This window comes from Phocoena sinus, chromosome 21, assembly GCF_008692025.1.
Source record: "Phocoena sinus isolate mPhoSin1 chromosome 21, mPhoSin1.pri, whole genome shotgun sequence".
In the NCBI taxonomy this organism is placed as follows: Eukaryota; Metazoa; Chordata; class Mammalia; order Artiodactyla; family Phocoenidae; genus Phocoena; species Phocoena sinus.
The window spans coordinates 34187575-34201258 of record NC_045783.1 but is presented as its reverse complement, the minus strand read 5'-3'; the positions used below and the strand labels follow the sequence as shown (position 1 = coordinate 34201258).

Here is a 13684-nt window from a genome sequence, read left to right as displayed (position 1 = left end):
TGAAGAGATTATAGTCGAAAACTTCCCTAACATGGGAAAGGAAATAGTCAATCAAGTCCAGGAAGCGCAGAGTCCCATACAGGATAAACCAAAAGAAAAACACACCAAGACACATATTAATCAAACTATCAAAAATTACATACAAAGAAAAAATATGAAAAGCAGCAAGGGAAAAGCAACAAATAACATACAGGGAATCCTCATAAGGTTAACAGCTGATTCTTCAGCAGAAACTCTGCAAGCCAGAAGGGAGTGGCAGGACATATTTAAAGTGATGAAAGGGAAAAACGTACAACCAAGATTACTCTACCCAGCAAGGATCTCATTCAGATTCAACGGAGAAATTAAAACCTTTACAGACAAGCAAAAGCTAAGAGAATTCAGCACCACCAAACCAGCTTTACAACAAATGATAAAGGAACTTCTCTAGGCAGGAAACACAGACAGAAAAGACCTACCAAAACAAACCCAAAACAATTAAGAAAACGGTAATAGGAACATACATATCGATAATTACCTTGAATGTAAATGGATTAAATGCTCAAACCAAAAGACATAGACTGGCTGAATGGATACAAAAATAAGACCTGTATATATGTTGTCTGCAAGAGAACCCCTTCAGACCTAGGGGCACAAACAGACTGAAAGTGAGGGGATGGAAAAAAATAATCCATGCAAAAGGAAATCAAAAGAAAGCTGGAGTAGCAGTTCTCGTATCAGACAACACAGACTTTAAAATAAAGACTATGACAAGAGACAAAGAAGGACACTACATAACGATCAAGGGATCAATCCAAGAAGAAGATATAACAATTGTAAATATTTATGCACCCAACAGAGGAGCACCTCAATACATAAGGCAAATGCTAACAGCCATAAAAGGGGAAATCGACAGTAACACCATCATAGTGGGGGACTTTAACACCCCACTTTCACCAATGGACAGATCATCCAAAATGAAAATAAATAAGGAAACACAAGATTTAAATGACACATTAAACAAGATGGACTTAATTGATATTTATAGGACATTCCATCCCCAAACAACAGAGTACACTTTCTTCTCAAGTGCTCATGGAACATTCTCCAGGATAGACCATATCTTGGGTCAGAAATCAAGCCTTGGTAAATTTAAGAAAACTGAAATAGTATCAAGTATCTTTTCTGACCACAACACTATGAAACTAGATGTCAATTACAGGAAAAAAAACCTAAAAAATACAAACACATGGAGAGTAAACAATATGCTACTAAATAACCAAGAGATCACTGAAGAAATCAAAGAGGAAATAAAAAATATCTAGAAACAAATGACAATGAAAACATGACGATACAAAACCTATGGGATGCAGCAAAAGCAGTTCTAAGAGGGAATTTTAGAGCAATACAATCCTACCTGAAGAAACAAGAAAAATCTCAAATAAACAACCTAACCTTACACCTAAAGCAATTAGAGAAAGAAGAACAAAAAAAAAAAAAGACCCCAAAGTTAGCAGAAGGAAAAAAAACAAAAATCAGATCAGAAATAAGTGAAAAAGAAATGAAGGAAACAGTAGCAAAGATCAATAAAACTAAAGCTAGTTCTTTGAGAAGATAAACAAAATTGATAAACCATTAGCCAGACTCATCAAGAAAAAAACAGAGAAGACTCAAATCAACAGAATTAGACATGAAAAAGAACTAACACTGTAGAAATACAACGGCTCATGAGAGATTACTACAAGCAACTATATGCCAGTGAAATGGACAACCTGGAGGAAATGGACAAATTCTTAAAAAGCAAGACCTTCCGAGGCTGAACCAGGAAGAAATAGAAAATATAAACAGATAAATCACAAGCACTGAAATTGAAACTGTGATTAAAACTCTTCCAACAAACAAAAGCCCAGGACCAGATGGCTTCACAGGCAAATTCTATCAAACATTTAGAGAAGAGCTAACACCTATCCTTCTCAAACTCTCCCAAAATATAGCAGAGGGAGGAACACTCCCAAACTCATTCTACGAGGCCACCATCACCCTGATACCAAAACCAGACAAAGATAATCACAAAAAAAGTAAACTACAGGCCAATATCACTGATGAACATAGATGCAAAAGTCCTCAACAAAATACTAGCAAAGAGAATCCAACAGCACATTAAAAAGATCATACACCATGATCAAGTGGGGTTTACCCCAGGAATGCAAGGATTCTTCAATATACGGAAATCAATCAATGTGACACACCATATTAACAAAATGAAGAATAAAAACCATATGATAATACCAATAAAAATAGAAAAAGCTTTTGACAAAATTCAACACCCATTTATGATAAAAACTCTCCAGAATGTAGGCACAGAGGGAACCTACGTCAACATAATAAAGGCCATATATGACAAATCCACAGCCAACATTGTTCTCAATGGTGAAAAACTGAAACCATTTCCTCTAAGATCAGAAACAAGACAAGGTTGCCCATTCTCACCACTATTATTCAACATAGTTTTGGAAGTTTTAGCCACAGCAATCAGAGAAGAAAAAGAAATAAAAGGAATCCAAATCGGAAAAGAAAAAGTAAAACTGTCACTGTTTGCAGATGTCATGATACTATACAGAGAGAATCCTAAAGATGCCACCAGAAAACTACTAGAGCTACTCAATGGATACAAAATTAATGTACAGAAATCACTTGCATTCCTATATGCTAATGATGAAATATCTGAAAGAGAAATTAAGGAAACACTCCTATTTACCACTGCAAGGAAAAGAATAAAATACCTAGGAATAAACCTATCTAAGAAGATAAAAAACCTGTATGCAGAAAACTATAAGACATTGATGAAAGAAATTAAAGATGATACAAACGGAGGGAGAGATATACCATATTCTTGGATTGGAAGAATCAACATTGTGAAAATGACTATACTACCCAAAGCAATCTACAGATTCAATGCAATCTCTATCAAACTACCAATTGCATTTTTCAGAGAACTAGAAGAAAAAGTTGCACAATTTGTATGGAAACACAAAAGACCCCGAATAACCAAAGCAATCTTGAGAAAGAAAAATGGAGCTAGAGGAATCAGGCTCCCTGACTTCAGGCTATACTACAAAGCTATGGTAATCAAGACAGTGTGGTACTGGCACAAAAACTGAAATATAGATCAGTGGAACAGGATAGAAAGCCCAGAGATAAACCCATGTACATATGGTCACCTTATCTTTGATAAAGGTGGCAAGAGTATAAAATGGAGAAATGACGGCCTCTTCAATAAGTGGTGCTGGGAAAACTGCACAGCTACATGTAAAAGAATGAAATTAGAACACTCCCTAACACCATACATAAAAATAAACTCAAAATGGACTAAAGACCTAAATGTAAGACCAGACACTATAAAACTCTTAGAGGAAAACATAGGCAGAACACTCTATGACATAAATCACAGCAAGATCCTTTTTGACCCACCTCCTAGAGAAATGGAAATAAAAACAAAAGTAAACAAATGGGACCTAATGAAACTTAAAAGCTTTTGCACAGCAAAGGAAACCATAATCAAGATGAAAAGAAACCCTCAGAATGGGAGAAAATATTTGCAAATGAAGCAACTGACAAAGGATTAATCTCCACAATTTACAAGCAGCTCATGCAGCTCAATATCAAAAAAACAAACAACCCAATCCAAAAATGGGCAGAAGACGTAAATAGACATTTCTCCAAAGAAGATATACAGGTGGCCAACAAACACATGAAAGGATGCTCAACATCACTAACCATTAGAGAAATGCAAATCAAAACTACAATGAGGTATCACTTCACACCAGTCAGAATGGCCATCATCAAAAAATCTACAAACAATAAATGCTGGAGAGGGTGTGGAGAAAAGGGAACCCTCTTGCACTGTTGGTGGGAATGCAAATTGATACAGCCACTATGGAGAACAGTATGGAGGTTCCTTAAAAAACTAAAAACAGAATTACTATATGACCCAGCAATCCCACTTCTGGGCATATACCCTGAGAACACCATAATTCAAAAAAAGGCATGTACCACAATGTTCATTGCAGCTCTATTTACAATAGCCACAACATGGAAGCAACCTAAGTGTCCATCGACAGATGAATGGATAAAGAAGATGTGGCACATATATAAAATGTAATATTACTCAGCCATAAAAATAAACGAATTTGAGTTATTTGTAGTGAGGTGGATGGACCTAGAGTCTGTCATACAGAGTGAAGTAAGTCAGAAAGAGAAAAACAAATATCGTATGCTAACACATATATACGGAATCTAAAAAAAAAGGTTCTGAAGAACCTAGGGGCAGGACAGGAATAATGACGCAGATGTAGAGAATGGACTTGAGGACACGGGGAGAGGGAAAGGGTAAGCTGTGACGAAGTGAGAGAGTGGTATGGACTTATATACACTACCAAATATAAAATAGATAGCTAGTGGGAAGCAGCAGCATAGCACAGGGAGATCAGTTCATGCTTTGTGACCACCTAGAGGGGTGGGATTGGGAGGGTGGGAGGGAGACGTTAAGATGGAGGAGATATGGGGATATATGTATATGTATAGCTGATTCACTTAGTTATAACGCAGAAACTAACACACCACTGTAAAGCAATTATACTCCAATAAAGATGTTAAAAAAAGAAAACGATAAGGACTCTTTATTTTTAAACATACTGCAATTCTATTACCTCATTAAGAATATTATCAACAATTCCTCAATATTGTCAAATAGCAAGTTCAATTTGCCTGTCTTTTTTACAGTTTAATTGCTCAAGTCAATATCCAAACATGTTCCATATACCCATTGCTTATATTTTTAATTTCTTTTTTCCCTTATAACTCAACTCCCATTTCTAGTTTATCCAGCACTAATAACATCACCATCACATGAAAAACTTGAAAACAGAACCATCTAAGGAAAGGTAAAAGAAGATATTTAAAAATTAAAATTAAAAAAAGCACTTATTTTCTTGTACATGCCTGTTCCCCAAGTGAAAAGGAGAAAGACGCTGTATTCTTACTACTTTTTCAGATTCTTTTCTGGTTCAGACAAATCTGAACTTCCCTGGGCTTCCATGGGCACACTGGAAAGTGATGGGGAAAGGTACAAGGCACTCTTGCTTTCCCCACAAGAGCTTTGTGCCCACAGGCTGCAAAGGGAGAATCACATGTAGAAGAAGTTTCAATTCCACAGTGGGGCAAGGTGGGATTCTTCTCTTTGCAGGAGTCTGATATCAGCTATCTACCACTTTAAACATCATGTAATAGACACATTCACATCCAAAGCACCAAATGAAAACACTCTAATAAACTGGAAGACCATTTACATCTTATCACCAAAGTAATGCAACTCCTCTTTATGGACTGCACTCCATCCCTAAAGGGTGAGAGTGATAAACTCCCCAAAGGTGCAGGATTTCCCCAGGCTAGCAGGTTTTTTCTTCCAATTTGGATCCGGCTCACCAATAAAATCTCATGGTCTTTCCTGAGACCGTAACCAGCTGAGCATGTGAAAATTCAACCTTATTCCTTTTAAGAGGCAAGACCACCCCTTGGCAAGGTGACGTGCCAGGCCTGGGTCTATTTCACTTTCTTTTCCTTCTGCAGTCCGCAAATCCACTCACCAGAATCGTTGTTTACCAGGCAGGAGAAGGAATCCCCTCTCCAAGCTGGCTGACCCTAACCAAGGGAGAGTCCACCCTGAGGTCGGAGGTCCCCACCGCAGGAGCTGGGAAGCTGGACCAGAGGCGTGGCCTCTGGGTTCAGAGCCAAGAGGAGGAAGACAGTCAGTGTGGCAGCACCTCCCAAGCCCATCACAGGCCTCTTCCATGCGCTACGTGGCAGGATGTGAGAGTCTGTCAGGAAATAATGATTGCTCAAGTATTTTCTTCTACATCTTCAGCCACGTGGGAGAATTGAAGGCAGAGAGCCATTCACACTAGGTTATTATTTCCCTGAAGTCAGGGACCATCTCTTATTTGACACTGAATCCCTAATGCCTAGGACTACACTGGACACGGTGGACACAGTAAGTTTTCATTTAATCCAGGAATAACGGTCAAAGTACCCTTTCTGAATACAGTTATTCTGTATTCTATTTTCCCCAGTGTGCCCCCCCCCAACGCCTGCTTACCTCAGCGCAAACCTTAGAAAGGACACCACAATGATGAGCACCAGGCCGACAAGGAATGCGATACTCACAGCTGCAAAAATAAAACATATCATCACCAAAAGCGGTCATGTCATCACAGCGAATCAGTAAATGAAAAATGCAAACAATATGAAAAAGAATGTATACATACATATAACTGAATCGCTTTGCTGTATAGTAGAAATTAACACAACATTGTAAATCAACTACTTCAGTAAAACAAATTTTAAAATTAAAAAAAGAAAAAGGGGGCTTCTCTGGTGGCGCAGTGGTTGAGAGTCCGCCTGCCGATGCAGGGGACACGGGTTCGTGCCCCGGTCCGGGAAGATCCCACATGTCGCAGAGCGGCTGGGCCTGTGAGCCATGGCCGCTGAGCCTGCGCGTCTGAAGCCTGTGCTCCGCAACGGGAGAGGCCACAACAGTGAGAGGCCCGCATACCGCAAACAAAAAAAAGAAAAAGGCAAACAAATAAAAATGGAAACGTATGAAGGAAAAGCCTATATCCTTATGTGAAATTTCTTATTAACAACTGAGAATACTCTTCATCAGGGAAGCGCTAATTTTCATCATGAAAAATATCAAACATACACAAAAGTACAGAGAACTGTACAATAAACCCACATATAGCTGTCACCTAGATTCTAGAATATCAAACATTGTCACTCTTGCTTCATCTACTACTACTACTCACCCTTTTTTTTTTTTCCGCCTGAAGTGTTTTAAGCAAATCCCAGACATCAAGCTATTTCATTCCCACATCTTCAGGATGTATCTCTATGTACGTCATGCAATTCTTACGTGACCCCCTGAGGAGGACACTGTATCTCTTCTGTAGGATGCTACCGAAGACACACGGCCCCTTCTGGGTCACAAGAAGGCAGCAAGCAAACCAAAGTAACAAAATAACTGGCCAGTCCTCTTCAAAAGTGTCAAGGTCGTGAAAGACCAAGAAAGGCTGATTAGAGGCCATGAGGTTAGATTAGAGGAGGCCTCGGAGACCTGATCACTAAATGCTCTGTGGGACCCTGGACACAAAACGGACACAAGTAGGACAACTGGAGAAATCTGAGAACTCCGCAGCTCAGTTCGTAGCGCTGTGTGCATGACGTTCCTGGTTTCAATCACTGTACGTGGAATCACGGTACTGTGATTATATAGTTTAGGGGCTTAGGGGAAGCTGAGCGAAGGGTATATGCAAACCCTGTTTTGCAACGTTTCTGTGAGTCTAAAACTATTTCAAAATTAAAAGTTTCTTAAGAATGGACCTTTTGCTGTATAAGCACAATGTCATACAAAATTAGTAACTCCCTGGCGAACGCTGAGTCCATATTCAAATTTTTCTAGTTGTCTCGAAAATGTGTGTTGTAGTCCATGTGTTCAAATCAGGATCCAAGCAAGGCTCGCATCTTGCCTGCATTGTTAACGTGTCTTAAGCTCCATGCATTGGTCCACAGCCACTGATTTGATTTACACGAGGCTGGCTGTCTCCTATCAGGGCACCTCATTCGAGGTCTAGATCTGCCAGGACCCCTCGCCTGGTGTCACTGAACCTGTTCCTCTATCCTCCGTGCGTTCTATAAATGGGAAGTTAGCTGTAAAGCCTTGGCCGAGAAGTCCCACTTCTCCGGCAGGAACGCGTCGGAGGTGCTGTGTCTTTCCCACCACGTCCCATCAGGAGCACCTCCTGCTTCAGACCTTGTGCCCGATGCCCGCATTCAGCTGGTGAAGGCCTGTCCCCTCCCGGGTAAAGTTCCCCTTTCATTGGATGGTTCCATCCACTCATGGCTTTTGCCTAAATCAGTAACTTCAATGGGCGTTGCAAAATATTCTGCCACATTATTAGCTCGATTCCTTCTCTAAAGAATTTACCCTCATCACCTAGGACTATTTCATTACCCTAAGATATAGTCAAAACAGGAAAGGCAGGAGAGATGATCCTGCCTTCACCAGGATCATCAGTTAACACCAGGTGTCCTTGTTACCCTCAAAGGCAACCAAAATATTGTTTTCGTTGGGGGAGGGGGCCTTGTGCTTTTTAGCTTCATAGTAAACTCACTGGTTTTTGTATGTGCAACGTGTTTCCGTCAATTACATTTTCTTTTAATGATTAAATCATCCCGCGTTGACTCTTTCACATTGGCTCTTACCAGTGTTCTTCTGACAGTCTTCAACAGTGTCACTGTGGACAGTACTTATTGTTGGAACAGCCCCAGGGATTCCTGATACTATCTACTGGGGGCTTGGAGGGACAGATTTTTCTCCAGTGGAGTTATTAGAGAACAAACGATCCCTCCTGAACCCAAGGGGACCTCTGGACAGTCAGAGACACATACAGGAAACACTGTACCCTAAATCCTAAAACAAAGAAAGACACCTGACAGTCAACTGTCTTATTTCTAGTTTCTTTCCACTGCATTAATTTTTTTGGCTTATTTATACTTCATAATACAGTAAATAACTATGAGAATATGTTGATACATCAAATAATTTTTTGTATGTCACACAATTTTCTTGGTCTACACCAATGACACAATAAATATATTATAAATATGCCATAACTAAGTGAGACAGACAACCTATAATCCAGGATTTAAATTACCCGAAATGTCGCTAACAGTACTCAAAAAGTAAAACCGTTGAAAATGCAGATTTACCAAGAGGGACTTCCCTGGTGGTCCAGTGGTTGAGACTCTGTGCTCCCAGTACAGGGGGCCCAGGTTTGATCCCTGGTCAGAGAACTAGATCCCACACGCATGCTGCAACTAAGGAGCCTGCGTGCTACAACTAAGACCTGGAGCAGCCAAATAAATAAATATTTTTTAAAAATAAAAATCAACCAAGAGCATGTACGTACGAAGGTTACTGTCAACTGGCTTCTCATTAACGACCAGGTCACATGCAATTTCACTGACTCCATCGTGGGTGTGCTTTACGAAGAGAGAATAGTTTCCAAATTCCCCAAATTTGTATTCCAGCCTACAAAGATTAGGGAAAATGAAGAAACATCATTAGGTTAGGAAATAAGCAGTTGGATGTTGGTAATGTCACCCAGGCAGAGTGACAGGCATTCCTGGGTGCAGATCAGGGAAGACACAGAAAGATATTTTGAGAGAAGAAGCTAAAACCCAAACAGGAAAAAAGTAGTAGAGAGAAAGTACAGGTGTCAGTAGGTCACATCATAGCAGGTACAAACCTACAAACTTGCTTCTCCGCCGCAGTGTCATTAAGCTGCAGGATGGATCCGTGCTGGGTGCTCACAGCCACAGCCTCAATGCTGGGCTCCCCGGGTTTCCTGCTCTGGGAGACGTCGACCAGGACCTGGAGCAGGCACTACACGATCCAAGCACAGGCCAGGTGTTAGGGGTTTGACAGTCTGTGGTTGCTGGGTATCCAACTGAAGACCTGAGATAACTTTTCCTTCACGCTTATAGAAAACTTTTACACTTCAATAATTTAGGTAAAATTTGCCTACATAACTAGGTGTTGCTATGGAACTACATAATCTTTATTCATAGGTACATTCTTCACATAATTAACAAATACAGCATCCCTTTAATCTTGCATTCGATGGTTTTACTTAATATTATTTAACAAATAAACTTCCATGATTCTACCTAATTTGCATATTTATAATTTTTAATGGTTGCATTATATTCCATCAAATACTATCGCTATGAATACTTAGGCTGCTTTCAAAGCTCGTTTTATCTTTTTGTATATAACTTATATACATTATATTGTTTTGGAAGATATATAATTTAATTATATGATATATAATAATATAAATCTACTTATATTTATAATTTATATAAATTATATTGTTTTAAAAGGTCTACACATGATGTTCTTATTCCTTTAAATTCTTTCCCTAAGACAAATTTCCAAAAATGAGATTACTGGATTAAAAAAATAATCATTTTAATGGTTCTTGTTACACGTGGCCAAATAGCACTCACATAAGAGAAATTACAATAGATTTATTTCTCATCAGACTTACCAGGACTTCATATCATTCTTCCTTTTGTTCAGGTACTAGGTGTTTATGATACCACAGCATTAAGATTACATTTTAAATTAGAAGTAGATTAAATAATTCAATTTTCTTTTGCTCTTTTATGTTCCTTATGGTGTGAACCACCTGGTAGACACTCAATTCCCTCAAACAGAATCTTAGAAATCTGTCCTCGTACACTGTAACATGAAACTTCTAACTCTCTCAAACGCTTCCCCACTCTAGTGCTTTCATCTTATTATGTTGCTGTTTTTAAAGTTTTACAGAGTCATACTACTCTGGTTTGTTCTTTCTTCTATGGCTTCATGAGTTTAACAATGTATTCTGCATTTTTTAGTATTTGTTAAATTTGTGGGTTTTGTTTTTTTTTTACTTGAATCCACTTGGGGTATTTGATAGATGGTATCCCATAATTCTAAATACCTTTCCCATGGTTTTAGCTGTTAAATTCTTACATAAATTAGATTCTACTTCTTATACTTCGTTTGGCCCATTGGTCTTCATTTATCGTTTTTGGCTACGTTCACGACCGTGCTCTGTGATACTTCTTATCTGGTACAGCAAGTCTCCGTACTGTCCATTCTCCTTTTGGGCCATCCTCTGATTCTCTTGCACACTTACTTTTTCATAGACATTTTGGAATTATTTTTATGCAGCTTCTATAAAGTATCCACAAGCAACTGTGTTGAATGTATAAATTAATTTGGGAAGTATTGCCATTTTTCCTACGTTTAGGTGTCACATCAGCATGCATTGGCTATTTCTCCATTTAGCCTATAATCTTCCCATTAAAATTTTATCATTGTCCATATATATGACCTCTTATAGATTCCTCAAGATGAAAATATAAGTCATCATAAATCTCTCAATATGCCAACTTATTCTACCTGATAATTTATTTAAGATTTTTACACCCACATTAATTAGAAAGATTGACCTGCATCTTCTGTCATGTCTTGGCTAGATTTTAAGATCAACACCCTGCGGAATGAATCAGATACTAAGCCATCATTTTTTTTATTGTTGTTATATTTAGGGTCAGTTTATATAGATTAAGAATTATTTATTATTTGAAAATGCAGGAGAAAATGACCTATTTTTAGGTAGAGAAATTCATTACAACTCTCCAGATTTCTTAATCAGTTGCTGATCTATGTCCTCAATTTCTTGAATCAATCTTCATATTATATTTTTTGAAGGAAATCAATCAATTTTTGTACTTTAAATTGATCAGTCTTAACTGTTCATTGGACCATAATTATTTCAATTTCTGTTGACATATAATTTCTAATTTTATTAATCTCCATTGTTCCCTTAAATGTATCAATAATTTATCAATTGTGTGACTTTTATTTTTTAATTTTTCAAATTTTTATTGGAGTACTGTTGATTTACAATGCTGTGTTATAGTTTCAGGTGTACAGCAACGTGAATCAGTTACACGTATACCTACATCCGCTCTTTTTCTTTGTTTAGGCTCTTTTCCCATAGAGGCCATTACAGAGTATGTGTGACTTTTATTTTAGAAAACCATCTCTTGGCTCATTCTTATTCCCATTTTTTTTCTCATTTTGCAGTTTCCACAGTTACTGTTTTTATTGCTTCCTTTTTTCTTGTTTGGATGATGACACTGCTTTCCAAGACCTTGAGATCCTTACTCAGTAGCTTTTCATTTCCCCTTTTCTTCCTGATTAACATACAGCAGGATCCAGAAAGGAAAGCGGACACACTCTGAAGCTAGACTGAGGGGTGAGGACCCCAGCGCTGCCACGTGACAGCGGGGGGACCTGGGATAAAGTCACTTTCCTGCTCTTAATCTCAGCATCACCATCTGCAGAATCCAGGTATTTCCTGGATTGCTGTGAGGATTAAATGAGATATAACGTATCTAAAACAGAGCAGGCCCTCAGTAAACAGCAGCTGCAACTTGTATTAACATTATCTTTACTGTTAGAAACATTTAGGCACAAATTTTCATAAGAATTGCTTTGGCCAGGTCAAAGATTTTTCTGTGACATTTACGTCTGTATTCTCTCTCCTATTAGTATTTTTTTGTTATGCAGAGGTAGGAAATTGCAGAAAGTATAATCTCTGCCGTTTGTGTTTAGTCTCGTTTGACAACACATGATTGATGTTTTGTTAAATACATTACAGATATTTTTGAAGTTATTGATTTTTTCTACTTAATTTAAGGTCCTTTTAGGTCCCTCTTGTTTTCTTGGTCTTGACCTACCTTTTTAATATTACCGATGTTCTGTGTTTCACTTAACTTTACAGGAGGTGTCATGTACTGCTCCATCATCTTCTAGCTGATACCTACACTGGGGACTTTTAAAATTTGTTTTCTTTTTTAAAAAGCTATTTACACTAAACAGGTCACTATCCATTAAAATTCCTCCTCTGAAGGTGGTACGTTGAAGCTCTCAATCTGGAAGTAAAGACTATTTCATTTTAGATGGAAGAATAGCCCTGTCCTTAAAAAGCAACAAGGTCGTACACCTTCAGATAAAATCCTTTATCCTCAGAAGGGCCTCAGCCGCCCCGCCCTGCCCGCCCCCGCCCCGTGTCTCACGCCTTCCTTCTCTGGTCCAGCAGGAGGGTTATGCAGTGGGCAGAGGAGTCAAAACACGTCTATCACTTCAGGCTTCATAAGGGATCAAATTGAATGGACTCCAAAAGGGAGTGTGAAATCCTGCTGAGACCCCATCCTAGTGCATCACCGCTCTGCAACTTGAAACCAGTGGTGTGGCTGCCCTGTCCCACTCTAGGCCCCTTGATTAATGACTCTGAGGGTACAGGCTATAAGAGGTGGCAGAAAGGAGCAAGTGGCCCAGATCTGGTTTATGCTCTTATTGTGGAATGAAAGAATGCTCGTCACATTAAAAAAAAAACGAAAAACAAAAAAAACATGTCTATCAATTTTGCTCATCACAGAAACTGGTTTGAAAAAGATGGGCAGGGAAAAGATAAAAAAGGGATGCTGCCCCATTGCTAGGCATCCTCCGTGATGGAATTTCTTCTGAGTCTTTGTCTAGCCTGTTTGTTTCCTCACCTGTAAAGCTGAGGCTAACATGTGAAGGGCTTCAGGTCTGACAGCACTGGCGCCATATCAAACCAGCCCCAAAGCAAACACAACTGTGATCAAGCACGCAGCACATACATGATAACAGCAATCGAAATTCCAGTAGATGGTCAAGTTTGTCCCAGGCAGTTCATTATGGATGAGCAGCAAAGCCTGGTCCATCTTCAGCTCCAAGGGCCTTTTTTTTCCTAAGTCTGGTAAGAATTAGAAAAAAGAAAAAAAAGAAAAAGAAAAACTAGGCACCTGAAAGATGTGTCAGAGACAAAGTGCATCAGAGTGGAAAGTGGCTTCTCAGGAGCGCTTCTCAAACGCCTGGGGTCTCTCGTCCCTCATGCCGTGTCCACACGGATGTGCACATGCACACACGCACCCAGTTCCCTTCCACACACATGCCTCTACTACAAACAAGGATTCAATCAACACCATTCGCATCTTACAA

At 39.0% G+C, this 13684-nt stretch overlaps 1 protein-coding gene across 1 annotated transcript in view; it reads right to left on the bottom strand.

Moving 5' to 3' along the window:
- Window positions 1-13684, bottom strand: part of HGSNAT (heparan-alpha-glucosaminide N-acetyltransferase) — a 46105-nt gene that overhangs the window by 25329 nt on the left and 7092 nt on the right. The window contains exons 2-5 of the mRNA XM_032618365.1: window positions 13324-13439; window positions 9345-9481; window positions 9006-9127; window positions 6134-6203 (exon numbers count right to left, since the gene is read on the bottom strand). Coding sequence (XP_032474256.1) covers window positions 6134-6203; window positions 9006-9127; window positions 9345-9481; window positions 13324-13439 — 445 coding nt within the window. The remainder of the gene's footprint in view (window positions 1-6133; window positions 6204-9005; window positions 9128-9344; window positions 9482-13323; window positions 13440-13684) is intronic.